The 27,660-nt window shown below is 40.9% G+C and overlaps 1 protein-coding gene across 1 annotated transcript in view; it reads left to right on the top strand.

Moving 5' to 3' along the window:
• The window catches only part of SLC35F1 (solute carrier family 35 member F1), a 563,999-nt gene that overhangs the window by 477,251 nt on the left and 59,088 nt on the right, over positions 1-27,660 (top strand). The window contains exons 4-5 of the mRNA XM_075340020.1: positions 18,987-19,146; positions 25,135-25,303. Of these exons, the coding sequence (XP_075196135.1) occupies positions 18,987-19,146; positions 25,135-25,303 (329 nt within the window). The remainder of the gene's footprint in view (positions 1-18,986; positions 19,147-25,134; positions 25,304-27,660) is intronic.

The raw sequence follows: 27,660 nt of genomic DNA, 5'->3' as shown, positions 1-27,660 counted from the left end.
GCGCTTACTTTGCTCCAAGCACCGGCGGCTGCTTCTCTGTCTTCCGTCCTCCTCCGCGACTCTCTACAGTCACAGTGACGCTGACAGACGGCAGGAGGAGGATCTACCTCGTCACACTGCCGTGACCTCTGTAGCGTCAGCACGTCGCTGCACGCCGGGTCAGGGAGCCGACAGTGCGGCGCGGAGGTGCGGGGATTCATTTGTGCTAGTGTCTTAAAGAGACACTAACACAAATGAATACAGGGAACCGGATTGCTGGAGCTGTTTCTTGCCGGTTCTGGGAACCGGCTGCTATTTTAACAACTGGTTCTCCAGAACCGGACACAACCGGCTGAATCCCACCCCTGGCCAAACCCTTACCCCAACTACGATGTAAGCATCCTCAAATTAAAGCTGAGAGTCTGGACTTTAAAGAAAACTAACCACCAGGATTTTTATACATAAAGTAAAGCCACTGCTATACTGCTGCTATCATACTGATTCTAAACATACCTTTAGTTGTGAGATCGGATGTATACTTTCTGAAATATAGGCAAGTAAAGTTTGTAAAATGCACTGTTATTTGATGAGAGGTACAACGGAATATCTAATAGGTGGGTCGGGTTTTGCTAGTTATGCCCTCCCCTGCCTGCCTGCCTGTGCTTTTTCCTCCCTGGCCTTCCTGCCCCTGTAATAACAGAGACAGGGGGAGGAAGGACAGGCATGCAGACAGGGGAATGAATAACTAGCAAAACCGACCCACCTATAGATATTCTGCAGCACCTATCATCAAGTAACAGTGCATTTTACAAGCTTTACTTGCCTATATTTCAGAAAGTATACATCCGATCTCACAACTAAAGGTATGTTTAGAATCAGCATCTTAGTATCAGTATAGCACTGGCTTTAGTTTATATCTTTTATATATTTATTATATAATCCTGCTGGTTGGTCCTCTTTAAGTCCATATTGATTATATAACTATATCTTGTATATGTTTTGGTAAACAGCTAAAAATGCCAACATTTGTGTCACAGTCCAATATTTCTGGACCTAAATGTTGGTTGTACAGCCTTGTAATTATAGATCAAATGACTATCCATACAGAATGTTGTTTGTTGCTGTTATTATCTATTCAAAGTGACAAGTGACCTGGATGCCAAGTATCAGGGCAAAGGATATCTTATGAAGACTTCATCTGATTTTATTATATGATTTGTTTAAGAGAATATACATCAGTTTCACTTGGCCTCTTTATTTTATCATATTTAGTCATGTCTCTTCCTGGAGAACTTGGAACTGGAGCATTTCAGAGAAAAATCTACTGGGTTGCAATCAGGCAGCGCTCCCATAATTTGGGCAGCTTGAGTCTTGTGACAACTTACTTTAAACTCCTGCACTAAGAACATTTCTGAGATACAAATGAATTGCTACATCACCTGCTAATTACATCACAGTTTATAGTAACTTTGGTAATTTTTAAAGATTTATTTCAACTGAATGCTTACAACCAGCTTAGATTGATCAGTTTAAACAAGCCAGAAATAGTTGAATGTCAACTTATGTCAAGTATTCCTTGGTCAACCCTTTAATAGTGCTTCATGTAAGACATACCGGTAAATCAGAAATTTCCAAATACTGTACTGGAAGAATGGCTTCACTTACAAAGAAGGCTCCAATAAGCTTGTTTTTTTCTGCTGCATAGTTATTGCCTTCCATATGCTGTTCTATTTATAAGATTTGCTTGCTTAATAAGTCAAAACTGAAATTACAGGGAGCATAATTAAATGATAGAAAGGTAAAGCCGATAATACTATTCAATGTAGAAAGATGGACCGCAAATAAAAATATTTATATATGTTGTCCAAAAATTAAAAAGTATTCTCAAAGTAATTTCATTGTGGGTCCCTTCCTAGTATAATGTTTTCCATCCTTGGCCCCTTACAGTAATAATGTCCTCCATCCTGGTGTAGTGTCCCCATCCTCTGCCCTTCTTGTAATAATGTCCCTCAGCTTGGGCCCCTTTCAGCTAAAATGTCCCCTTTCCAGCAATATAGTCCTTCCTCCTGGTATAATGTCCCCAATCCTGGGTCTTTTCTGGTTCCCTTTCAGTAATGGTCTGCTAACGTAGTATAATGTCCCCCATCCTGGACCCATTCTTGTATAGTGTCATATAATAACCTGTAATAAAGTTAGCTGTTCCCCTGCTCTTCTCTAATACATGTTTAAAAAAAATCAACTCTTCCTTTTCACCCATGAAGAGGAGCGTCTTGTTTTATCTCCGGCGCAGAGGCCAGCAGCTGATTTCGACGTGGCTGCTATGGGCAATGCATGACATCTCTGCTATGCAGCCCCTGTGACTGTTAGGCTGTGTCCGCACTTTGCGTTTTCAATTGCGTTTCTGCAGCGTTTTGAACTGCAGCGTTTTCATGCCAAAATGCATGCGTTTTGATTTTCAAGCAAAGTCTATGGGAAATGGGGATTTCTTGTGCGCACTTTGCAGTTCTAAACTCTGCGTTTAATTTGCATAATTTTGGGCAAAAACTCTGCGTTCAAAAAAGCAGCATGTAATTGTTTTTGCCATTTGGGCCGCGTTTTAGTAACATTGAAGTCAATGAGAAGTTGTAAAAATCAAGCAACATCAAAATTCCAGCGTTTAACATGCTTTTTAGCTGCAGAAAACATGCGTTTTGGACTGCATAAACGCATGCGTTTGACATCAAAATAATGTAATGATATGTCCCTTTACACACACACATAGTTCGACAATTAAATTAATGAAAAATATTAATTTATTGTTATTTTATCGATAAATAGTATAAAACCGCTATAATTATACTCAATATAACTAATTTCGTTATGATTTAATTAATTATATTTTTTTCCTTTTTTTTCCCTTTTTTCATAGTGTTTGACTGTTTAAACTTCATTTAGCAGTGTCTTATTGTTCAAAACGCATCTGTCTTTAAGCAATGGAAAAGCATGTAAAAAGCGCTAAAAACGCGGCTAAGACGCGGTAAAAACGCATGCGTATTTATCGCGTTTCTGTGCTCAAAAGCAACTTGGGCAAAAGAAATTTCTGCCAGAGGATGCGTTTAAAACTGCAACTAGGACGAAGCAAAGTGCGGACACAGCCTTACACCTTCGTCACCTGCCGACCTCTGATTGGCTGACAAAATGTATTGCATGGACCTGGTGGGTCCCTACGCCCCAATATATTTCAACTGAATGTTTGTCGCCAGACACACATTAGGCTGAATTAGCTGCTGAAGTTTGCAAGTCCCCCTCTCGCACGGGCCAGGGTGCGACCTTGTGTCTTACACCCCTGGCCCAAACAGTAGTTTTTGACCACATATCATTATACTTAGGAAAAATTGCACAACAAACTGTAATCTTCATTTTTCTCATTTTACCCTTGTGGAAATAAAAACTTTGTGGCAATATTTTTGTAAAAAAAAATGCAATGTTTATTTTTTTCTTTCACTTTAATTAATTATTTTAATTAATATTAATATTATTAAAATTAATAATTAATTTTAATTAATTCAGTGCAATTCCACAATTGTGTTTCTGTTTTTTTATTTACTATTGTTCAGCATATGGTAAAAATTTCCTGGCAGTATGATTCTCCAGATCAGAATGAGTATATAGATACCAAACATGTATAGATTTATTTAATTTGAGTGCTGCATAAGAATTCAGACGTTTGTGGAACAAAAACAAAAAGTTCGCTTTTGGCGTCATTTTCCTAGGAACATAATATTTTTATGTTTCAAGTTCTGTTGCTAAGTGACGGCTTATTTTTTGCGCCCTAAGCTGACATTTTTACATTTTCGGTAGACGCAATGTTTTGATCGCCTCCTATTGTATTTTATTGCAATGTTGCAGCAGCCAAAAAATCATTATTCTGGAGTTTTAATTTTTTTTTCTTGCGGTTTACAGATTGAATAAATTTATTTCATATTTTGATAGATCGGTCATTTCTGACCACAGCGATACCAAATGTGTAATTTTCTTTAATTGTTTTATTTTCAATGGGGCAAAACATTGATTTAAATGTGTGGTTTTTGTATTTTTAAAATATTAAAAAAACATTTTTTCAATTTTTGTATTGTTTTTATTAGTTCCCTTAGGAGACTTGAAGCTGCAACCATCTGATCATGTATGCTAAACACAGCAGTGCTGATGCACTGCTGTGTATAGCTGAAATCATGATTTTTAAACATCGGCTCACAGGATCACCAGACAGAAACAGGGGTCATCAGCTGATGCTTGTCTGTCATGACAACCCATTAGTACCCCACGATCACATCACGGGAACGCTTATGGGATTGGGGAATGATGCGTTCCTCGCCGGAGTGTGTTAAATCCCACTACTGGAGATTGACTGAAAGAAGGGAAAACTGGATGTTAGGCCGGTTTCAGACGTCCATGTTTCAGGTATGTGTTACATCCGTTTTTAACACGGATGCCACATGTACCCATGTTATTCTTTGGAGTTACATACACGTCCATGTCTTCACACGGACCGTGTGACCCTACACGTACACACGGAGATATGTCGCTTTTTTCTCTGACATCACGGGTGTCAAATGGATTGCACACTGATGTGCTCTGTGTGACATCAATGTGACACATACTGGAGAAAACACGGGTTTTTAAAATAAAAAGATTTTCTATATTTACCTGTATCCAGCGCTGTTTTCTTCGGCTTTGCTGTCTCTTGCTTCTGACCCCCGCTAATTATGCTCATTGAATATTCACTGCACCTCAGACCTGGAAGCAGGAGCATCGCAGGGACAGCATCACTGGTGACAGGTGAGTATCCAGCAAGCAGTGTGTGTGCAGTGATGTCCAGGAGGTCATCCGAGTTCACAATGAACTCTGATGAACCCGTGAAGTCACCATCGTGACACCCGCTGTAGCACGGTTGTCATCAGGAGGTCATCAGACTTCATTGGGAACTCGAATGACCTCCTGGACGTCACTGCACAAACACTGCTTACTGGATACTCACCCGTCACCAGCGATGCTCCTGCTTCCAGGTCCGAGGTGCATTGAATACTCAATGAGAATAATTAACGGAAGTCAGAAGCAGGAGACAGTAGAGCTGAAGACAGCAGCACTGGATACAGGTGAATATAGAAAGATTTTTTTTATTTCAAAGACACTTGTTTTCTCTGGTATGTGTCACACTGATGTCACGCATATGCAAACACAGATGTCACACGTGTGACACACATATGACCATACCCATGCGTGTGGCTTGTACCTGATTAAACATGGATGTCTGAAACCAGCCTTAAACACAGCCGCAAAAATAATAGGTTAATTTAAATGAATATTGTTTTTATATTGCCCAATTGTTGCACTATAAATCATATCTCGCAGATAAGTTCTAGTATATACTGCCCTTTAGCATTTTCTATAATATTTTCCAATATGGAATCTTACCTTATATTTAGGAATTACTAGTATTGAACTCATAGAAATTTGAACATATTTATTCACATTCACATAAAAATGAGTCAATTCTAAAGATAATTGGAAGATAGGAAAAGAGTTGAATTTAATAAATGGGATTCTGGAGTTGCATTCATACAGTGATATGGCATATCATGGTCAATAAAAAGTGCAACGATCTTACAAGAAACCTGAAAGAGACCCTCACTGTTTTTTTATTTTAATGTAAAATGAATACTTTCTCCAATTGCCACTTGTCTACTGCTTATGAAGCAGTTTTCTTTCACTTATGTGTGCCTCCAAAGTTATGTCCCCCAGTAATAATAATGCCAAATGTGCTTTCATCCAACTAGGCAAATACCATAGAACTTCTCTGTAGGAGTGAGTGTGTTATGATTGACCATCATCAGAGGAGAAAAAGCAAGTTTTGTGGTCTACGCCCAGTTGGTGGACACCAAAGGTTGCACATTTATGCATGTGGAGCTCCTTTTGATGTGTAGCAATCGTTGTAGGACAATTCTCCTGAGAGGGAACTGATGTGCAGTATTAGGCAGTAATCTTGACATATTGTATAGAGCTGAGCAGTGCAGCTACGCTCAATGTTTACATCCAACTGACTCCAAAGCTGCTAGCAGTTAATCAGTAGGGCCAGTGGCGAACAAAAACAGAAAAGGCCTCTTGCGCCTAGAGTTTCACAGGAGCCACTGGAATCATCTTCCACTGCTCCATGATGACATCACAGAGCTGATGGATGTTACAGACCTTGCGCTCTTCCACCTTCCCTTTGAGGATGCGCCACAGATGCTCAATAGGGTTTAGGTCTGGAGACATGCTGGGTCAGTCCAGCACCATAACCCTCAGTTTCTTTAGCAAGGCAGTCAGTGGTCGTTTTTGAGATGTATTTTGAGTCGTTCCTGGTGTTGAACCCCCATTTGAGGATAGGCCATCATTTTAATATGACTGGTCAACCCTTTTAGTGACATCAGGTATGACCTCTTGCAGGGCTCTATACAGATATGAGTCATCTCCTATGTCTCAGATGACATTTGATTGAAGACAACTTCATTTGTTTTACTCATGAGAACCTAGGTGGGCATTGTGGCTAGATTATTCTCACTGTGATGGGGTAACAATTTTATGTATCTCCATCCAAATGAGTGTATGATCCAGAAATTAGTATGGTTTCTGTATCTGCTGACAGATAGACAGGTGTAAAGGATTGTTAAAAATATACACAGTATATATTAGTAGTAGTAGACTAATAAAGATGACACTATGATATTACACCAAGCCGTGACACAGCAGGAGCTCTGGGTGTGCAGTATATCATCACTCCAATTACCTGTGGCATGTTCTCCACTTTTAGCACCTGTCACTAGAGAACAGCTCCGGACTTATTAAGAAGCTTTTGATGTCAGAGCAGTGGCTTTGGATTTTTATTTGATGCTTCCTGACAATGGATCTACTTTGTTACATCTATTAACTAGACTCCGAAGTTTCAAACAAAACAGGTAGAAATTATGCCTTTTCCCCTCATTCATTCAGCTTGTTGCCATGGAAACGGTGTCATGATAAATTAATTATACAGTCAACGTTTCAAGAACATTCTATGAAAAGCTTTACCAACACGCTGAGCTTCTATAACTTTTCACTAATTAAATACTTAACAGCAAAAAGACTAAATATTCTAATAAAATACCATTAGCCATTATATGGAGGTTTCTTCACTGACTTTTGTACTTTTGTTGGTTAAAAAAAACTAAATGGTACCAAATGCAGGTCCTGGATAATTCTACTGAACCAAACTTACTTTGGGTTCTATGTTGATTTTGTTATTAGTTCAGCAAAACAAGGTAAGAGTTGAACACATTTTGTGACTGTTTGAAATTAAACTTAAAGGGGTTATCCATTTTAGAAAACTCCTGTCCCCAGGAGCAGTTTGTGTTGGTATAGTGTTGAGTACCTGCAGCTGCTTCTGGTGTCTGACATTGTCTGCAGTGCTAACATCACCTCCATAGTGCTGCAGCCAATCTGTGAGTTCAGCAGCTCAGAGTGGCTTGTGCCGTCTACGCCGGTAGAGGCGCTAAGCTCACCGGTTGTAGCACTATAGTTATGTGCTGCAGACAATAACAGACACCAGCAGCACTAGCGGAGACTCGGCTCCGGACTCAGGGAAGGCGAGTAATGTAGTTGGTTTTTTTTAAGCCAAACTTCAGTTGGGTGACAGGGTTATTCTGAAAAAGAAAAACCTTTCAATCATGCTAGAAAACCCTAAATTAGGGTATCCTATTACAAAGAGTAAAAAGTGGACAATGTATATGTTAACAAGACTTAAGATAAGCTTTTTTCCCCAGTTATAGTCTTATTTCCATCCCATAAAGTGATTGTATAGTGCAAAGATTTGACATCACTTTATGATTACTGGTAGTCCCATAAGTCCCTTGTGAATGAAGGAACTGCAGCACTCCTAGAGGTTGAACCTCCACCAAATATGTGATGGTTTTTCCTTGTGATCAGAGATGAGCGGAACTTTTGAAGTTCAGTTCGGCAGGTTCATCCGGACTTTAGATAACATTTGGATCAGGACCCGGACTTAACCTGTACCCCATTTGAAGTCACTAATTGGGCAGTTCAGGTCTCCGCTCACATGCAGCCAGCCATACACAGATCACTTCCAGCAGAGAGAGGGTAAGATTTTTTTTCATTTTCTTTTGTGCACACTACATGGGATCATGCTGTGGTTACCCCCAGTGAGAGCGGTTCAAACACTGTAAGTGGGCTAAGCACCATGCGTACCCAAACAGCCCAATGCTTGCTTCAGTGGTTTGCATACGTAAAGCTCCCAAATTCCCAACTCAAACACTGAGTAAAGTCCGTGTTCGGTACGGAGACCGAACATTACTGTTCGGGTCAGCTCATCTCTACTTGTGATAAGACATCACTTCAATAGAATGGAGTAATCTTAAGGTAAATTATCAAACATTTTGAAGAGAAAAATGGGTCATTGGCCAGTTTCCTTAAAATGTTTACTCCAGATTTCTGACTTTGAAAAGTTGCAGGTTTTGTGTGCAATTTTGAGTTGTCACAAAAAAATTGCGATATTATGCATTTTTCCGCCTGTCCAGCCAGTTTTGCCAAAGTGGGCAGAGCTAAGGTGGGATGTATTGTGATAAATCCTGTCCATCAAATTGAGCCGGCAGAAGTAATATAAGCCTGACTCGAGTGCATTTTTGGCAGAGGCGCACTCCAGTGATAAGATGCTCCTAATTCATTAAGTGGCATGCGCTTCCTAATGAATTAGGTGTGTCTTACTCCATCAGTCCTTTTATTAAGACTGGCATGCACAATGCAAGTCTTCAGGCCCAGTCACACACAACGATTTACCAGCGATCCCGAAAACGATGCAACCTGATAAGGATCGCAGGTAAGTCGTTGGGAGGTCGCTGGTGAGATGTCACACAGTCAGATCTTACCAGCGATGCAGGAACAATACAGGTCGCAGTAGCGACCTGTATAACGATCTCAGCAGTCACTGTGACCCTGTCACACAGTGTCAAACACAGCGATGTGCCCTGCCCAGCAGGACATCACCTTTGAAGAAAATGGCCTGGACCATTCTGCAACGACTAGAGATCTCACAGCAGGGGCCTGATCGCTGGTAGGTGTCACACATAACGAGATAGATAACGGGATCGCTACTGCGTCACAGAAACGGTGACTCAGCAGCGATCTCGCTAGCGATCTCGTTATGTGTGACGGTACCTTTACTGAATCAGGCTCTTTGTTCTTAAAGGTTTTTCTGTAAATGACATTCATCACCTATCCACAGGCAATAATCGTCTGATCACGGAGAGACTTATAGAGGATCGGGAGTCACCGCATTCCACAAGTATGACTGATTTAACATTTGTGGAAAAATGTTTTGTGGGGTTCCCTCATAGATAAAAAGTTGTGGACTGGTTTTAGTAGTAGTTATTTCTAGAATTTGATATAGGTGTCCTTTTTCTCCAGTATTATGTGTAATATATAGGCTATGCTGTATTTAATTATTTTGGCTTATGAAAATATCTAAGTACAACAGTATCTAACTTTACAATTTCCTTGATTTACAGTAATGCAGTAATTATGATGACTTCTTATGCTAATTACACAATGTTGTGATCATCATTAACAGAAATATCATACGTAACACTGTGTGCACGCTTATTAGGCAATTTGTATTTTTCATGATTAATTTTATTATTTAACAAGTTCAGTGCTGTCTGTAAATCCAAAAGGCGAATAAACCTGAAACTTGAATATCTAAGGCCCTGTGCGCACTAGGCATTTTTACCCGCGGATTTACCTGCGGTTTTGCTGCGGAAATTTCTTGAGAAATGTTTTTAATCTTCCTGCAGACATTTCACAGCAAAACCTATGGGGAAAAAAAAATAGCTGTGCGCACACTGCGCTTTTTTTCTCAAGAAAATTCTTTGTGAAGATTTTCTTGAGAAAATTGCTTGAGAAAATGAGCATGTCACTTCTTTTCCGCAGGTACCTGCGGTATATCCCCGGTATTTCACTCCATTCACTGTAATGTAATCGCGAAATACCGGGGGTATTCCGCAGGTAGCAAAATGATGTGCGGTATACCCCCGGTATAGCCACGATTTACCTGCGGTAATGCTCATTGCTGCCTGCGGTTTTGCAGGAAGTGATGTCATTATGACAGAAGAGGAAGCAGAGCAGAGTAAACACACACGTTACACTCCCTGGACGCCGCACAGAAGTACTTCCGTGTGACCTCCAGGTGCCCGTGCAGTCTGTGTCCTGCTTCGGCCCCGCCGCTGCCAGCACCAGCACAGCAGTGTCAGTGTCTGCCCGCAGTATCAGCAGCTTGTCATGCTGCAGCGCAGGCAGACACTAACACACAGCAGTGCGTGCAGCCGCGGGGATGCCGAGCGCTGCTGTCAGGAGGTGAGATGAGATCATTACCTGCTGTGACGATCTCCTGCCTCCTGACGTCACCGCGGTCACTACTGTCTATGCCCGTCTCGCGAGCGGCCCGAGACTGTCACTAGCGGTGACGTCACGGGCTCTCGCGATACTGCTGAGAACGCGGCGGGCATAGAAGTCAGTGACAGCGCTGACGTCAGCAGTACAGGAGATGATCACAGCAGGTAATGATCTCATCTATCCTCCTGACAGCAGCGCTAGTCATCCCCTGCAGTGACCTGGGCTATTGATGTTAGCTCAGGTCACTGCATTGCTCTCCCAGCCAATGGGGAACATTATTTTCTTCATTGACTGGGACAGTGACTATGGTATGGATCGCCGTGGGACCCCTCCCTTTATTGGATTACGCCGGACGTGGAATTGATTGTTCTTTTCAATAAATTGGTGAAAGAGGGAATGTTTTGAGAAGTGTTTTTTCAAATAAAACTTTTTTTGTTGTCTATTTTTTATTTCTTACTGACTGGGTTGGTGATGTCGGGTATCTGATAGATGTGTGACATCACGAACCCCAGGGCTTGATGCCAGGTGACATTACACATCTGGCATCAACCCCATATATTACCTCGTTTGCCACCACACCAGGGCAACGGGATGAGTTGGGGCGAAGCGCCAGGATTGGCACATGTAATGGATGCGCCACTTCTGGGGCGGCTGCGGCCTGCTATTTTTAGGCTGGGGAGTATCCAATAACAGCGGATCTCCCTAGTCTGAGAATACCAGACCACAGCTGTCCACTTTACCTTGGCTGATGAGCCAATTTGGGGGGGGGACCTTACGTTTTTTGTTTTCAATTATTTATTTAATGTAAAATAACAGCGTGGGGTGCCCTCTGTTTTGGATTACCAGCCAAGGTAAAGCTGCCAGCTGTGGTTTGCAGGCTGCAGCCGTCTGCTTTACCCTAGCTGGCTACAAAAGATGGGGGGACCTCACGTCGTTTTTTTTTTAAATAATTAATTTATTTTATGGCTAAATACAAGGCTAGGCACCCTTTAGTACCACATGAAAGTCACTAAAGGGTGCCAGCTTAGAATATGCAGGGGGTGGGACATTATATAGGTCTTTCTCATCTATTATCTATCTATTCATCTATCCATCTTTCCCTCTATCCATTATCTGTCTATCGATTATCTATCTATTATCTATATTATTTATTGCAGTTACAGCATAAAAAAAACACAGGGACCAACCTACAGAAAAACTGTGGGAAAAACGCATGCGTTTTTCCCGCGGTTTTGGTGCGGTTTTTTACCGCAGGTGCGGTAATCTTCAACTCCCAGAAGTTTCTCAAGAAATTTTCTTGAGAAAAATCACTTTTCTAGTTCGCACATAGCCTAAAGGCAATCTGTCAGTAGGACCAACCCTGGTTGAAAAAGTGATACCTTGATACCTGCAATCAGATATCTTATTCCAGAGATATCCATGTGTTTCTTAATATATAAATCAGATGTTAAGCACTATGGGCCAGACACAGAATTCCCAATCTGCCTCCAGAGTTTATTATAATGGACAGGGGTTTTACCAGTGTGAGACATGTAATATCTGACAGGCTGCTCTCCTGATCTCACTGCAGAGCTGTATGATTCTAACTAATATAGTACAGTAATGCTTATCTTGGTCTTATTACATACACATCTGCAGGTGAAGCTCTCCTCTCATAGTACTGTCAGCACAGCTGCAGAGCTAAACCTGACCTCACAACTAATACAGTGAAGCAAAATTGAATTTTGTCTCCTTAAAAAATACATTTGTAGCTGCAGCTCTCTACTTGCAGTGCTGTCAGAGCTCTGCTTACTGCCCTTCCCTACATACACTAAATGCCTGTTAGATGGAACATGAAGCACTTTGAGAGGACAACTGCAGCTGCAGATGTGTATGTAATTGTGTCGCCCAGGGTTATGGGGTACTCGGTCCTGAGAAGTGTATAACTGGGGAATGTCACTTTGGTGGCCGTTGCCCGGTTCCATGCCCTGGGTGCTTTTTAAAAGGGAGAATATTTACAGGGGATTTTGAATAAAGTTCACACGTGTCACCATTTGTGGTTTTGTGGCTATGTCGATGGACCAGTTGCTGCACAGTTCTTGCTACTGGGGTTGGTGTTAATGGCAGCCTGCATGTTAGGCCCTCCGCAAGCAGGGCCAGGCCCCAGAAGATAGGTGGTGTAGATGGGTGTTGAAAGAAGCTAGGCCACAGAAGGGGTTGCAGTGTAAATGGTTCCTTTACTCACAGTAAGCTGGAAACTGGTCACCCGAGGCTGGCTGGTCTCAACCGCAGGTCCCCTTAGTCCCAGTGGCGGTTTAGTGATCTGGTAGCTTCTTTCCCTTGCACCTGTCACCTGTCTTTGGTTGGTGGGTCCCCGTGGTTTGGAGCGGCTGGGGGTGCCTTCCTGGTTGTCTCTTACAGCAGTCCGTATGACGGTAGCGTGAACCCTGTGGGGTTGGAGTCTCTGGTCCTGTCCCCAGTTCTCCCGTTGCTATTGTGTCCCGAACTTCAAGGTCAGTGAGGTCCTTGATGGTCTCCGCACTGTGCAGATTTTATCAGGTCAGCCTGTAGCATTTGACTGACCTAGAATTCCGTACCCCATTGGTATGTAGTTTCGGGAGTACTACACCGAACTCCACCGGCAACTAACCACCTGGGTCCTCAGGTCACTGTTCACACTCCTGTCAGTGCGTCTGCTCTCTTTCACTGCTACTCTGTCACCGACTCTTGCAGACTGACTACTCTCTTTCTGAATGTCCACTGTCTGCCCCTTCCACCTATTCATCTAATGGACTGGATTGTCTCCACCTTTAGGCAGCCATCCATTGGTTCAACCCTAGCCTGGTACCAGTCTATGGGGAAATTTTGGGGAAAAACAGGGATTAATTGTAGTGTTTGGTTGTCACCGGCACTTATGACGCCACTTGCGGTGTTGTGGCTAAGTGTAGGGAGCTGCCGCTGCAGAATGTCTCTACTGGGGCTGATTGTATTGGCAGCTAGTAAGGTAGTTCCTCCGCAAGTAGGGTTTTGCCTCAGAGGGTGTATGGTGCAATGGGTGTCGGAAGAAGGGGAGTCCACATAGGTGTCCAGTGCAAGTGGTTTACTCACTGCTGAAGATGTTAACTGGTTGCCCGAGGCCGGCTGGTTTCACCTCCAGGTCCCCTTCGTCCCAGTGCCAGTCTGGTTCTCTGATACCTTCTTCCCTTGCACCTGTCTCTGGTAAGTGGGTCCCCGTGGTATAGAACACTGTTGGTCCCCGTTCTGTGATTTGTCCACTTCTGTCCGCCTGATGGTAGCATGAACCCTGTGGGGTTGGAGTCTCTCGTCCTGTCGCCAGTTCTCCATTTGGTACTGAGTCTTCGGATTCTTTAGGGCCAGCAAGGTCCTTGATGGTCCCCTTTGCTGTGCATGTGTTAACAGGTCGGCTTGAAGCTCTTTCCTGTCCTAGGGTCCTGTACCCTGTCGGTGCGTAGTTCTGGGAGTAATCCACCGGCAACTACTTCTCCTGGGTACCAGGTCACCGTCAACCCGAGCCAGGGCGTCACTTTGCTTCCACCTTCACTCCTCGTCTGTCAACTCTCAACTCACTTCCTGACTACTCTCCACAGTCTACCCCTCCCACCTAGTCAACTAGTGGACTAGAGTGGCTCCACCTCTAGGCAGCCATCCATTGGTCCCACCCTAGCTGGGTACCATTGTATGGGGGATTGTCGAGGAAAACTGGGATTACCTGGGTTTTTGGTGTTACCGGCACTGGGGTTTTGGGTCCCTAAGGGGTAGGCACTGCATCCTTGTGGGGATGCAGAACCTTGTAGCACCCTGATGTTTTCAGGGGCGCTACAGATGCAGTACCTTGTAGCTCCCTGATGGTTTCAGGGGCGCTACATTATGAGACAAAGTTCAGCTCTGCTGTACTATGTAAGCTATAATCACCCGCAGCTCTAAAGTGAGATCAGGAGAGCATATTATCATACATTATATGTCTCACACTGGTAAAACCCCTTTTTATTTGAACTAAGCTCTGGAGTCAGATTTCTCTGGGAGATCTATGTCTGGCCCATAGATATTAACAGTTCATTCACATATTAAGAAAAATGTGGATTTTCTCTGGAATAAAACAACGGATCACAGACATCAAGTTATCGTTTTATTCAGCTTCCTATGACCTGCATGCCTGCATAGACAGACAGTTTAGGAGGGATGATCCTACTGACAGGTTCCCTTTAAGAAAGTAAAAGTGAGGTTTTGTTTTTCTTAAGAGCATATTTCTGAGTCTATGATTTTTGGGCAACTATTAGTGTGTACAATTATTATGCAACTAAATTAAAAAACGGAAATTTTCCCATCTCAACAGTTTATTTATTATCTGTTAAAGTGAAACTAATAACCAAACAACTCAAAATGAACAAAAATACTGTATTTTTCGGATTATAAGAAGTACTTTTCCTCACAAAATGTTCGGAGGAAAGTGGTGGTTTGTGTCTTAACATCCAAATGTAGCTTACCAGAGGGGTGGTGGAGAGGGATAGCAGGACACAGAGGCAATGCAGCGGCAGCTGTGCACCGTCTGCAGCGGCTGTGCATGATCTGCGGAGGCTGTGAATGGTCTCCGGAGGCTGTGCATGGTCTGCGGCAGCTGTGCAGGAGCTGTGGTGGCTGTGCAGGGTCTTTGGCAGTGAGGGCTTCAAATGATGGTGCCCGAAGCTGGCGCGTGCGCAGATGGACCTCTCGGCTCAAGATCTCATCTGCGTACACACCGCCTCTGGCCCATTGATCTCTGAACAGCGGACTTAAGGAAAATGGTGCCCGGAGCTGGCAGGTGCGCAGATGAGATCTCAGCTTCTCATTGAGCCAAGAGTCTGCACACACACCGGCTCTGGGCATCATTATTTGAAGCCCTCACAGCCCAGCCGCCACTGCAGCCCCGTGCCCCAGCCCAGCTGCCCCAGCACAGCTTCCCTAGCACCAGCACAGCCACCCCTGCACCAGCACAGCTGCCCCAGCACAGCCACTACCGCCAACAGTTTCCGGGACAGCATCTGGGACGACCACCTGATGCACCAGCCGCAGCATCGCCCTGCTCCACCACTGCCCCTATCTCCTGTAACCCCACTCCACCACCGCTGATGCCCCCCCCGGTAACACACCACTGGATTATAGGACGGACCCCATTTTTTTCACCCTTTTTTTCTTTAAATTTGGGGTGCGTCTTACAATCAGGTGTGTCTTTTAAACCGAAACATACAGTACATTTCTAATGTTAAAAAAAAATAAATCAGAGACCAATATAGCCACGCTTCTTTTTCAATAACAGTCATAAGCCTTCCATCCATGGAGTCTAGCAATTTCTTAACCCTTTAATGCCCCATGATGGATATCCATCATGAAGTGTGTCAGGGAATTTGGAGCGGGCACAGAAGCAGAGCGTAATCCAGAAGCAGATTCCAGTTATATTATATAGTTGACATCTGCCTCTAACAGCAGATATCGATCGCTGCCGATTGCTGCTGTTAACCTCTTTCTGAGTTCAAAATAAAGATAAAGATAAAATAAAGAAAAAATCAAAAAAGAAAAAATACACATTGTATCAATGTAATCAGAAAATCTATGAAAATATAATCTTTTTAGCCCGGTCTGTAAAAACTATAAAGAGAAAAAAAATTAAATTCTAGAATTCTGTCTTCTTGGTTGCCAAAACTGCACAAAAAAGGCACTAAAAACATTCAAAGCTTTGATTATACCCCAAAAGAGTATAAATAAAAAACATCCGGTCACCTCGCAAAGAAATTAGCTCTCACACTGCTCCATCAACTGAAAAATAAAAATGTTACAGTTGACTAAAGCTAATTGTTTTCCTTTTGAATTTCTGATTTTTTTTCACCACTTAAATAGAAAACAAAATATGCAGGTTTGGTATCGTTGTCATCGTACTGACTTGGAAAACAAATTTTCACATAATTTTTACGGCAGAATGAACACCAAGAAAACAAAACCCAATAAATTATTGTGAAATAGAGAGGGTTTTTTGCAATTTAACTGTACTTGGAATATTTTTCTCATCTTCCATGTTGTGTTAATGAAAAGTACAACTAGAACCAGAAACAGCAAGTCCTCACAAAAAATTGCTGTGTCCGTAATGGGTTAATATATCAACAATCAATATTTTGGGGCAGCTTCAGCCACAGCCTCCCTGGCACTGCTCACAGAGGTGTACTCTTTTCCTTCACAGTAAATCTCCCATTAAGGTTCTCAATAGGGTTTAAGTGAGAAAGGAGGCCATGTCATTATTCGTTGACTATTTGCAACAAAACATTTGGTTCTATGATCACGCCCCAATGTCTCAAGAGTGATGCATCTATCTGTAAGGCTTGTAACAATTTTTGGCTTATCAAACTCAATTACATTAATTTTTTTTGCCCATTTTACCTAGGTAGAACAAGATGCCTAATGATTATGCACACTTTGAAAAAAGGTTTTGCTATCCTTAGATTGCATCCTCCTTTATTACAGAATTATGCATCACATGATCTGCTTCATCCAATAAGCATTGAAGTTTAGCTTAGTGTTGGAAAAATTGCATAAAAACAATGAGATGGTCAAAATACTCACTTGCCTAATAACTGTGCACATACAGTGGGTATGGAAAGTATTCAGACCCCTTTAAATTTTTCACTCTTTGTTTCATTGCAGCCATTTGGTAAATTCAAAAAAGTTCATTTTTTTCTCATTAATGTACACTCTGCACCCCGTCTTGACAGAAAAAAAAACAGAAATGTAGACTTTTTTTGCAAATTTGTTAAACAAGAAAAACTGAAATATCACATGGTCATAAGTATTCAGACCCTTTGCTCAGTAGTGAGAAGAAGCCCCTTTTGAGCTAGTACAGCCATGAGTCTTCTTGGGAATGATGCTACAAGTTTTTCACACCTGGATTTGGGGATCCTCTGCCATTCTTCCTTGCAGATCCTCTCCAGTTCCGTCAGGTTGGATGGTGAACATTGGTGGTCAGCCATTTTCAGGTCTCTCCAGAGATGTTCATTTGGGTTTAGGTCAGAGCTCTGGCTGGAACCAGTAAAGAAGGCTCACAGAGTTGTTCTGAAGCCACTCTTTTGTTATTTTAGCTGTGTGCTTAGGGTCATTGTCTTGTTGGAAGGTGAACCTTTGGCCAAGTCTGAGGTCCAGAGCACTCTGGAAGAGGTTTTCTTCTCTGCACTTGGCCGCATTCATCTTACCTTCAATTGCAACCAGTCGTCCTGTCCCTGCAGCTGAAAAACACCCCCATAGCATGATGCTGCCAGCACCATTTTTCACTGTTGGGATTGTATTGAGCATGTGATGGGCAGTGACTGTTTTTTTCCACACATACCGCTTAGAATTATCACCAAAAAGTTCTATCTTTGTCTCATTAGACCAGAGAATCTTATTTCTCATAGTCTGGGAGTCCTTCATGTGTTTTTTTGCAACCTATTTGCAGGCTTTCATATGTCTTGCACTGGGGAGAGGCTTCCGTCGGGCCACTTTTCTATAAAGGCCTGACTGGTGGAGGGCTGCAGTGATAATTGACTATGTGGAACTTTCTCCCATTTCCCACTGCATCTCTGGAGCTCAGCCACAGTGATCTTGGGGTTCTTCTTTACCTCTCTCACCAGGGCTCACAATTACTCAGTTTGGCTGAACGGCCAGGTCTAGGAACAGTTCTGGTGGTCCCAAACCTCTTCCATTAAAGGATTATGGAGACCACTGTGCTCTTAGGAACCTTGCATACTGCAGAAATTATTTTGTAACTTTTTGTCAGAGCTGTGCCTTGCCACAATTCTGTCTCTAATATTCTTGGGCAGTTCCTTTGACTTCATGATTCTCATTTATTCTGACATGCAGTGTGAGCTGTGAGGTCTTATATAGAGAGGTGTGTGCCTTTCCAAATCAAGTCCTATCAGTTTAATTAAACACAGCTGGATTCCAATGAAGGAGTAGAACCATCTCAAGGAGGATCACAAGGAAATGAACAGCATGTGATTTAAATATGTGTCTGAGCAAAAGGTCTGAATACTTATGACCATGTGATATTTCAGTTTTTCTTGTTTAATAAATTTGCAAAAAGGTCTACATTTCTGTTTTTTTTCTGTCAAGATGGGGTGCAGAGTGTACATTAATGAGAAAAAAATGAACTTTTCTGAATTTACTAAATGGCTGCAATGAAACAGAGTGAAAAATTTAAATGGGTCTGAATACTTTCCATACTCACTGTAGTATACAAGTGAATAATTCCTTTTTATATGGTAATTAACTACTGATTAGGGGAAAAATTGGTCCATTCGGCAACTCGAATTTGAAAAGATCTGCTTATCTCTAATTTTGTTTAATACAATGTATATAACATAAACATATTAAGGCAACTGTGATTAGGTAATGAGTTGAGCTTTTACTTTTGCACTACAGCTTGATTACTATTTTGGTCATAATATATCAATATTGTAAGGCAACTTGTCCCATTTTGAAGGTAAATATTTACAATGTTTATTACAGATATCATTCAGCAATTACTATATTGTTTTCTTCTTTTTTTGCAGTTACTTAATTGTTTTGTGATTCCTGTCGTCATATTACTGTCCTGGTTTTTCTTACTGGTGCGATATAAGATATTACACTTCATTGGGGCAGTAGCCTGTATCTTAGGAATAGGCTGCATGGCCGGAGCAGATGTACTTATGGGAAGGCAACAAAAGGAAGGTAAATCATATTGTTACACATATTGCTCTTACATAACGGCACTACAGATGTTGTTGTCTTCTTCACTCCTCTGGCTCTGTGCTTTCTTATGTTGACTCACCACCGGAACCCTAATGTATTCACAGAAAAATGTATCCAAAGCACCATAACAATCCCATAATTGAGTTTTTTTATTTGAAAAATTACATAATCAGGCAAAAAGGCAATATTTTGTGCAAGTCAAAATAAAAAGAAACAACAATATAAACACAAACAACATGCAAGGCTATTTATCCAAGGAAACTAATGGGTAACTCCTTCTTACCCTTCACATTGATCCCTCCACTGTTTTTCCATGATGGACATCTTTTGAAGGATTTGTATAGAAAAGAACCTTCAGTCAAGCAAAATCTCTACATGATAAGTTCTTCTTCAAGATGGACATGCGTGACAGGTACAAGTAGCAAATATTTCGGATTATGGGACTTTACCCAGCTTATCTTCTTGCAATTATAAAACAATTATCAAGGGTAATTCCTTTAGAATTCCCATTTAGGAAAGTATTTTAATAAATAAAAATATTACTTTACATGTAACATTAATTTTCTTGTCCATTTAATTTCTTGCTACTGTGGGCTAGAATATGTGAGTGTGGCTACACAACCTATGAACCAATGTACTGGCCAGCATAAATCAAATATTAGAACAAAGAGAATTGGATATCCTGCTCCTAGAGATATCTTGGAGTGGAAGTATAATATCAGTCATCTCAGGTATTGATAGTGTGCTCCCAAAAGAGGGGGAGGTAACAAGGTTATAATATTGAAACAAAGGGAAATTATGTTGATTAGCATATTGGTCACAGGGAACCCAAATGGTCTCTATATGGAATATACTGTAAGTCGTTACCCTTTATCTACCGTTGTGTTACTGTTCCAATTTTGTAATGTAAGTATAGCAGGTATTGTGATTAAAGTGAAAATTCTAATTCTAAAAGTTCCTTTTTATTAGACTCGTTTATTTGGTGTATAGGATTATGTTGTTTTTTCTTGTCCCCTACTCTACCCCTCTTTTTACCTATTTTTTTTTCCACTCTAATTATCCTTTCTTTCACTTGGTTGTATACTTTCCAGAAAATATACCTCATTAAGATATCACTGTTCTCATAGCTGTTTTATTACATCTTCTTTTGATAGTACGGGTAGAGGAAAAGTGACTGGTGATTTGTCCTGTTTAATTGTCAGGATTGCGCTTTGGCCGATGGACTTGTGACTGAATTCAGGTGCTACTGAATGGCTTTTGTGACTGCTATGAAGACATGATCAGTTGAGTCACATGAGTTTGGTGCCATTGCATTGTATAATGGTTACATGTCAGTGTTGTTAAAGACGCACATATAGTCCAGATGTACATGGCGATCATATCACCGACTGTTCTGACACATCACATAGTTCTCTGATGATGATAAGACATTGATCGTCACTTGTCTGACTGGGTGTGGGATCCGTTCATGTGACTAGAACTGCACTCTGAATTACAGCGATGATCATTATGACTTGTGTTTTTTGGCATGATAATCAGTGACTCCATTCAATCTGGAGTTCATAGGAGGGCCTTGACTAGAGTTTGTGATCATTTGATGAGTTTTCGTTATGGGCATGTTTACTCTCATGGGTACTCTCATGGGCGTCATTAATAGCTGCCTAAAAGTGGCTAATGATATTTTTGTTGTCACATCTGCACCAGAATCTGCTTCAGCTACATTCGCTTTGATTACCTGATGCTGCTGTGTTTACCCTGCGAGCGATGTAGTAGACAATACTACAGTCACTGACCAGCAAGGGATTAGTTTGGTTGAGATATGTGGTGCCGCTCAGCTGAGATAATGGATGTTTTTTTGGCTAGTAACTCATCAGGTAAAATCATCTTCCTGCTGTGGCCTATGGTTGCGGTGTATAAACTCATAGCTTCCTGCTTCAGTTGCCGGATGTTGTGCCTGGAATCTCCCTTGACTATGGTGTTTCCATATTACATATTCCTGTGATTCACTTGGCTTGCATCTAGCCCTTGTTTTATTCTGTTATCCTCCCTATTCTGACCTTGGCTTGTTTAATTATGCGCTGATTGATTACCTGGCATCTGACCCCGGCTATCCCTCTGACTACAGCTTTTGTATTCTGTTGCTGTTCATGTTTTGTCTATCCTGTTTCTGACGCAGCTACCTAGACTTCTCTTGCCTCTGGTTTGCTGCTCCAGCCAGCAGTTCTTCCTTTCAATCAATTCAGTGGACCCCATTGTAAAACCACTTCCCTGTAGGAGGATTAAAGGGCATAGGTCAGGGGTTTCTCTGAAATCTGTCAGATGGAGTGGCTGGTGCCAGGTTTGCCTAATATAGCCTTTTTTAGCCCATGGTCTTTGATAAACATTACAATCATATAGTCACTTCCACTTTTAATCATATTGCCTCTCCATGTATGAGCTGTGACAATTTTAAATTATTTTTTTATCTATAAGATTTCAATATGACATTTTGATTATGTAGTGTTTCTACAACAATAGAGAAGAGATCAGTGGGAGAAGGAATAAGTCGTAGCCCATAGTTCTCTTGGCTGAATAGCCTTTCATGTTGTGTTTTATACTGTTGTTTTTTATATTTTGGCTTCACAAAGGCCATTTTTTGGCCAAAACACTGCCTTTTTGCCGGCTCACATAACTGTACTAGACAGAATTACAAGTAAAAAGAAAAACAATGGTGCCAATTTGCTCGCGCTACACCAGTCTTGCTGGAGAAGAAGACCCTGGATCACTAAGGCTAGTTTCACACTTGCGTTGAACGGCATCCGTTGCATTGCATTGTGTGACGGATGCAACGGATGCGTTGCATATAGTGGCACAACGGATGCAACGGATCGTACAAAATGACGCAATCCGTTATAGTTTTTTTTTCTTGACTATACACATTTGGGCATGCGCAGTTGTGTGAAGACGGTTGCGTTAATGGAATCCGTTAAATAATGGATTCTAACGGAATCCGCCACCATAGGTGTCCATTTTAAAAACAACGTACGCCGACGGAATCCTGCCGTTTGCGTTTTTTTGACGCTCCGCCAAGCTCAAAAAAAGATACATGCAGCGTTAAATCCGCCAGGCGGATGCAACGCAGCGTCGGCTGACAGATGCAACGCAAGGCCATCCGTTGCTATCCGTAGCTAATAGAAGTCTATGAGGAATCAAACGGTTTCATGTAACGGTTACCGTAATTCCTCAAGGCGGCGGATAGCAACGGATGCCGTTCAACGCAAGTGTGAAACTAGCCTTAAGTGTGCATATCCCTTAATATATTCTGTGCTCTACTGAGTGGCGTGAGTCTCTTTGCATTGCACCAGAAATGATACTCCAGTCAGGGTCTATATTAGTGGAGCTTATTCAAACTGCCTGTTGTGCAAAAATGTTCCTACTTTTGAAAGCTGTTACGACACTTTTCTGGTGTAAAAGCTTTAAGGGTATGTGCGCACGTTGCTTTTTACCTGCTTTTTACCTGCTTTTTTGCTGCTTTTTCTTCTGCGCTGTTTAATGCCAAAATGGATGTGTTCTTCTATTCAAGCAAAGTCTATGGGAATTTGGGTTTCTTGTTCACACTATGTTGTTCAAAATGCTGCCTTTTTGTGGCAGAACTTTGGTCAAAAACTCAGCTTTGCAGTGCAAAACCCAAATGGCAAAAACAATTGACATGTTGCTTCTTTGAAAAGCTGAGTTTTTGACCAAAGTTCTGCCACAAAAAGGCAGCATTTTGAACAACATAGTGTGAACAAGAAACCCAAATTCCCATAGACTTTGCTTGAATAGAAGAACACATCCATTTTGGCATTAAACAGCGCAGAAGAAAAAGCAGCAAAAAAGCAGGTAAAAAGCAGGTAAAAAGCAACGTGCGCACATACCCTAAGAATTGGCTTTAATGTCTCAATTGCCTGAAGCAATAATCAGAAGATTTTATGAAATGGTCAATCACTCTATTAGGGACACCTCAATGTGCTTTGTTAGCTTTACACAATTCTAGAACATATAAGTAGAAAAGCTTAAGTATATAATTTTATCAGTACTAATGTGAAAACCAGTTTTCTAATTTAATTTTAAGGCTGCTCATGAACTAATCTCTTTGCAAAATCTGTTAACATAATTGCTATTCGAACACATACTGTTCAGCTGTAGTCTATACATATTTCAGTGTGAAGTCTATGGAAAGTCTCCTGCTTATACAGTTAGGTCCAGAAATATTTGGACAGTGACACAATTTTCGCGAGTTGGGCTCTGCATGCCACCACATTGGATTTGAAATGAAACCTCTACAACAGAATTCAAGTGCAGATTGTAACGTTTAATTTGAAGGTTTGAACAAAAATATCTGATAGAAATTGTAGGAATTGTACACATTTCTTTACAAACACTCCACATTTTAGGAGGTCAAAAGTAATTGGACAAATAAACCAAACCCAAACAAAATATTTTTATTTTCAATATTTTGTTGCGAATCCTTTGGAGGCAATCACTGCCTTAAGTCTGGAACCCATGGACATCACCAAACGCTGGGTTTCCTCCTTATTAATGCTTTCCCAGGCCTTTACAGCCGCAGCCTTCAGGTCTTGCTTGTTTGTGGGTCTTTCCGTCTTAAGTCTGGATTTGAGCAAGTGAAATACATGCTCAATTGGGTTAAGATCTGGTGATTGACTTGGCCATTGCAGAATGTTCCACTTTTTAACACTCATGAACTCCTGGGTAGCTTTGGCTGTATGCTTGGGGTCATTGTCCATCTGTACTATGAAGCGCCGTCCGATCAACTTTGCGGCATTTGGCTGAATCTGGGCTGAAAGTATATCCCGGTACACTTCAGAATTCATCCGGCTACTCTTGTCTGCTGTTATGTCATCAATAAACACAAGTGACCCAGTGCCATTGAAAGCCATGCATGCCCATGCCATCACGTTGCCTCCACCATGCTTTAAGAGGATGTGGTGTGCCTTGGATCATGTGCCGTTCCCTTTCTTCTCCAAACTTTTTTCTTCCCATCATTCTGGTACAGGTTGATCTTTGTCTCATCTGTCCATAGAATATATAGAATACTTTTCCAGAACTGAGCTGGCTTCATGAGTTGTTTTTCAGCAAATTTAACTCTGGCCTGTCTATTTTTGGAATTGATGAATGGTTTGCATCTAGATGTGAACCCTTTGTATTTACTTTCATGGAGTCTTCTCTTTACTGTTGACTTAGAGACAGATACACCTACTTCACTGAGAGTGTTCTGGACTTCAGTTGATGTTGTGAACGGGTTATTCTTCACCAAAGAAAGTATGCGGCGATCATCCACCACTTTTGTCATCTGTGGACGCCCAGGCCTTTTTGAGTTCCCAAGCTCACCAGTCAATTCCTTTTTTCTCAGAATGTACCCGACTGTTGATTTTGCTACTCCAAGCATGTCTGCTATCTCTCTGATGGATTTTTTTCTTTTTTTTCAGCCTCAGGATGTTCTGCTTCACCTCAATTGAGAGTTCCTTAGACTGCATGTTGTCTGGTCACAGCAACAGCTTTTAAATGCAAAACCACACACCTGTAATCAACCCCAGACCTTTTAACTACTTCATTGATTACAGGTTAACGAGGGAGACGCCTTCAGAGTTAATTGCAGCCCTTAGAGTCCCTTGTCCAATTACTTTTGGTCCCTTGAAAAAGAGGAGGCTATGCATTACAGAGCTATGATTCCTAAACCCTTTCTCCGATTTGGATGTGAAAACTCTCATATTGCAGCTGGGAGTGTGCACTTTCAGTCCATATTATATATATAATTGTATTTCTGAACATGTTTTTGTAAACAGCTAAAATAACAAAACTTGTGTCACTGTCCAAATATTTCTGGCCCTGATGGTATATAAGAAAAATGCATCTTTTGTTAAGATTTTTTTTACTAATTTACATTGTTTAAATATTTCCAATTTTATATTTTTCTTTTCTCCACAGAATTTTTTCCTGGAGATAGTAAATTAATTGGGGATGTCTTAGTTCTTGGTGGTGCCACTCTGTATGGGATTTCTAGTGTGTGTCAAGAGTATATAGTTCGAAATCTCAGTCGAATTGAGTTACTCGGAATGATTGGGCTGTTTGGATCTTTCTTCAGTGGAATACAGCTGTGAGTATATTACAAAAGATAATTTAACCTCTACTCTGCCAATAGATAGACAGACATTTGAAAGTATGAATAACATTTTTTGAGCATGTATAGGAAATGGAAGGGTTGGTTCAATGCTATGTATAATGCAAGTCAGGACTGAATGAAAGATGCTGCTTGTAACTAACTGCTCTCCACTCCAATAGACGAGGATCGTAAAGTGAAGAAGAGAAGATCCCCATCTATTAATTCAAGTATTCCCTCGCTGGGATATATGACATTTTGTTTTCTAAATTACACAAATCCTTTGTCTTTGTATTACTTAGTATTGTTTGAACCACGTAAACTTTTTATGTGATGTTGAGACCTCTCGCAATAATGTTTGATGTTGAAGATTTCTTAGCAAATCAGAAAAAATCTAAATATGTCAACCTTATTGCATTTAGATAAAACATGATTAGTTTTGGGTGTTAGATTCCATTCACATTTCCAGTTGTCATCCGTCTGTAATGGATGCAGTATTAAAAAAAATGAATTTGTAATAGAGCAAAAATGAATGCACGCTTTGGTTTCAGTTTTCCTTCCATATTTGTTCCATTTCTAACACATCAATTTTTTAAAGAGGTGTCTGTGAAGATCTATAGTGTTCTTGAAATGTACAGTGGTTAAAAAACAGATCTGTTAACAGATGATCATTCGTTATGATCCGTTTTTAATGTTAAACAAATCCACAGCTCAAAAAGTTGGGCAGGCAACCAAATCCCTATGTATTTATTTGGGTAATCTAAACTAATTTTTAATATGGTTGTTTTAAAAATTTCCTACTGTTCACTAACTACTAATAATTTTTGTCCCTACTTCCTGTCTATGATGCTTTGTTTGAGAAGCCCAGTGCATGCTGAAGCTGTGGCCACTGACACCGGCCCTGCCCGCTCCCATCAGTGACGCTAATTTCAGGGTCTGGTCTGATCCCTGCACGCTGTCCTTGTCCAATGTGCACACTGACAGTGCTCTCTTTGTTGCTGGTTTAGATCAGCTGTAATGAGCCAGTAACAGAGCAGAACAGTCAGTCTGGGTGCATTGTCAGAGCATCATTCAGAGATCTACGCTACTCCCGAAAGTGACGAGCCCCTGAAACAAGCTTCACTAATGATATCTCGTTTCAGGCAGGGGCTGTGTCAGTGACCGAAGTCTCTGCTCCCTAATTAAGCTTCATTTCAGAATACTGGCATGCACTGCAAGTCTCAAACGAAGCATCATAGACAGGATGAAAAAATCAACAGTAGTTAATGTAATTAGTGAACAGTAGAGAATTTTTAATGCAACCAAATTGGTTTATATTACCCCATTAAACAGGGATTTGTTTGAAAATTTGTTTAGCCTTCGGACCACCCCTTCAAATTCATTCACATATTTTATAATTTTCTATATGTAGTATTATTAACCACTATTATTTAATTTAAACAGATGAACGCTCTGTTACTAAGGGTGGCTAGAGTCTTGATTTAAAAGATCTGACTTTTACATATTTCTTATTATTCTAATTCTAAAATTGTTCCATAGCAGGATAATTTGACAAGTCAAGTTAGGAAAAGAAAAAAAAAATGAAACAGAGAAGCAGAATAGTAATATATATACAGTGTGCGTGTATATATATATATATATATATATATATATATATATATATATATATATATATATATATACATATATATATATGTGATATGTATCTACACACACACACGCACACATATTGGAGCGTGGTCAGCTTTAAATTCTAGCAATTCAATAATTTAATTCCAGCAATTTAAAAGTTTGCAGTTTAAAATACTTTAGCATTTTGAATCTTCTGAAACATTTTTTTTACTACATTTTTATGAAGTGTGTTTCTCCTATAAGGCCTATAGCCAGTAAAATCCATCATATATGCATTAATTTAGTAATTAATTGCTGAATCTCTCAATTTTGTGCTCTAGAGAAAATTCTCATTCAGCATTAGAGTCCGCTCTCCTTGACCTGAAAATGTCCCATGAGGCAGGTACAGCATTATGTAGGAAGAATACTTTAAAAAGAAAGAAAAAACCAAGGTCACTCATTATGTAATCTTGGTCAGAAGTAATTTGCTGTATTTTCTGCATTCAGTCCTGGATCACAGGAGATTGTCACAAAGATTCTTGTATATAGTACACTGGGTAGAACTACAGTGTATGACGAAACAGTGCACCACAAACTGCATGAACCATCATCTACCACCGACCTATCCAAGATCCCGATGACCAGACACCATCTTCTATTTGGGAATCTTTCTTATGTCTAAAGGAAAATCCCTGGCTTCATATATTTCTAGACTGTAATGATCAGAAGGGTATCCAATCAAT

The sequence above is a fragment of the Anomaloglossus baeobatrachus genome, chromosome 3, assembly GCF_048569485.1.
Source record: "Anomaloglossus baeobatrachus isolate aAnoBae1 chromosome 3, aAnoBae1.hap1, whole genome shotgun sequence".
Classification (NCBI taxonomy): domain Eukaryota; kingdom Metazoa; phylum Chordata; class Amphibia; order Anura; family Aromobatidae; genus Anomaloglossus; species Anomaloglossus baeobatrachus.
The sequence above is the reverse complement of the archived record's forward strand: the minus strand, read 5'-3'. Positions and strand labels throughout refer to the sequence as shown.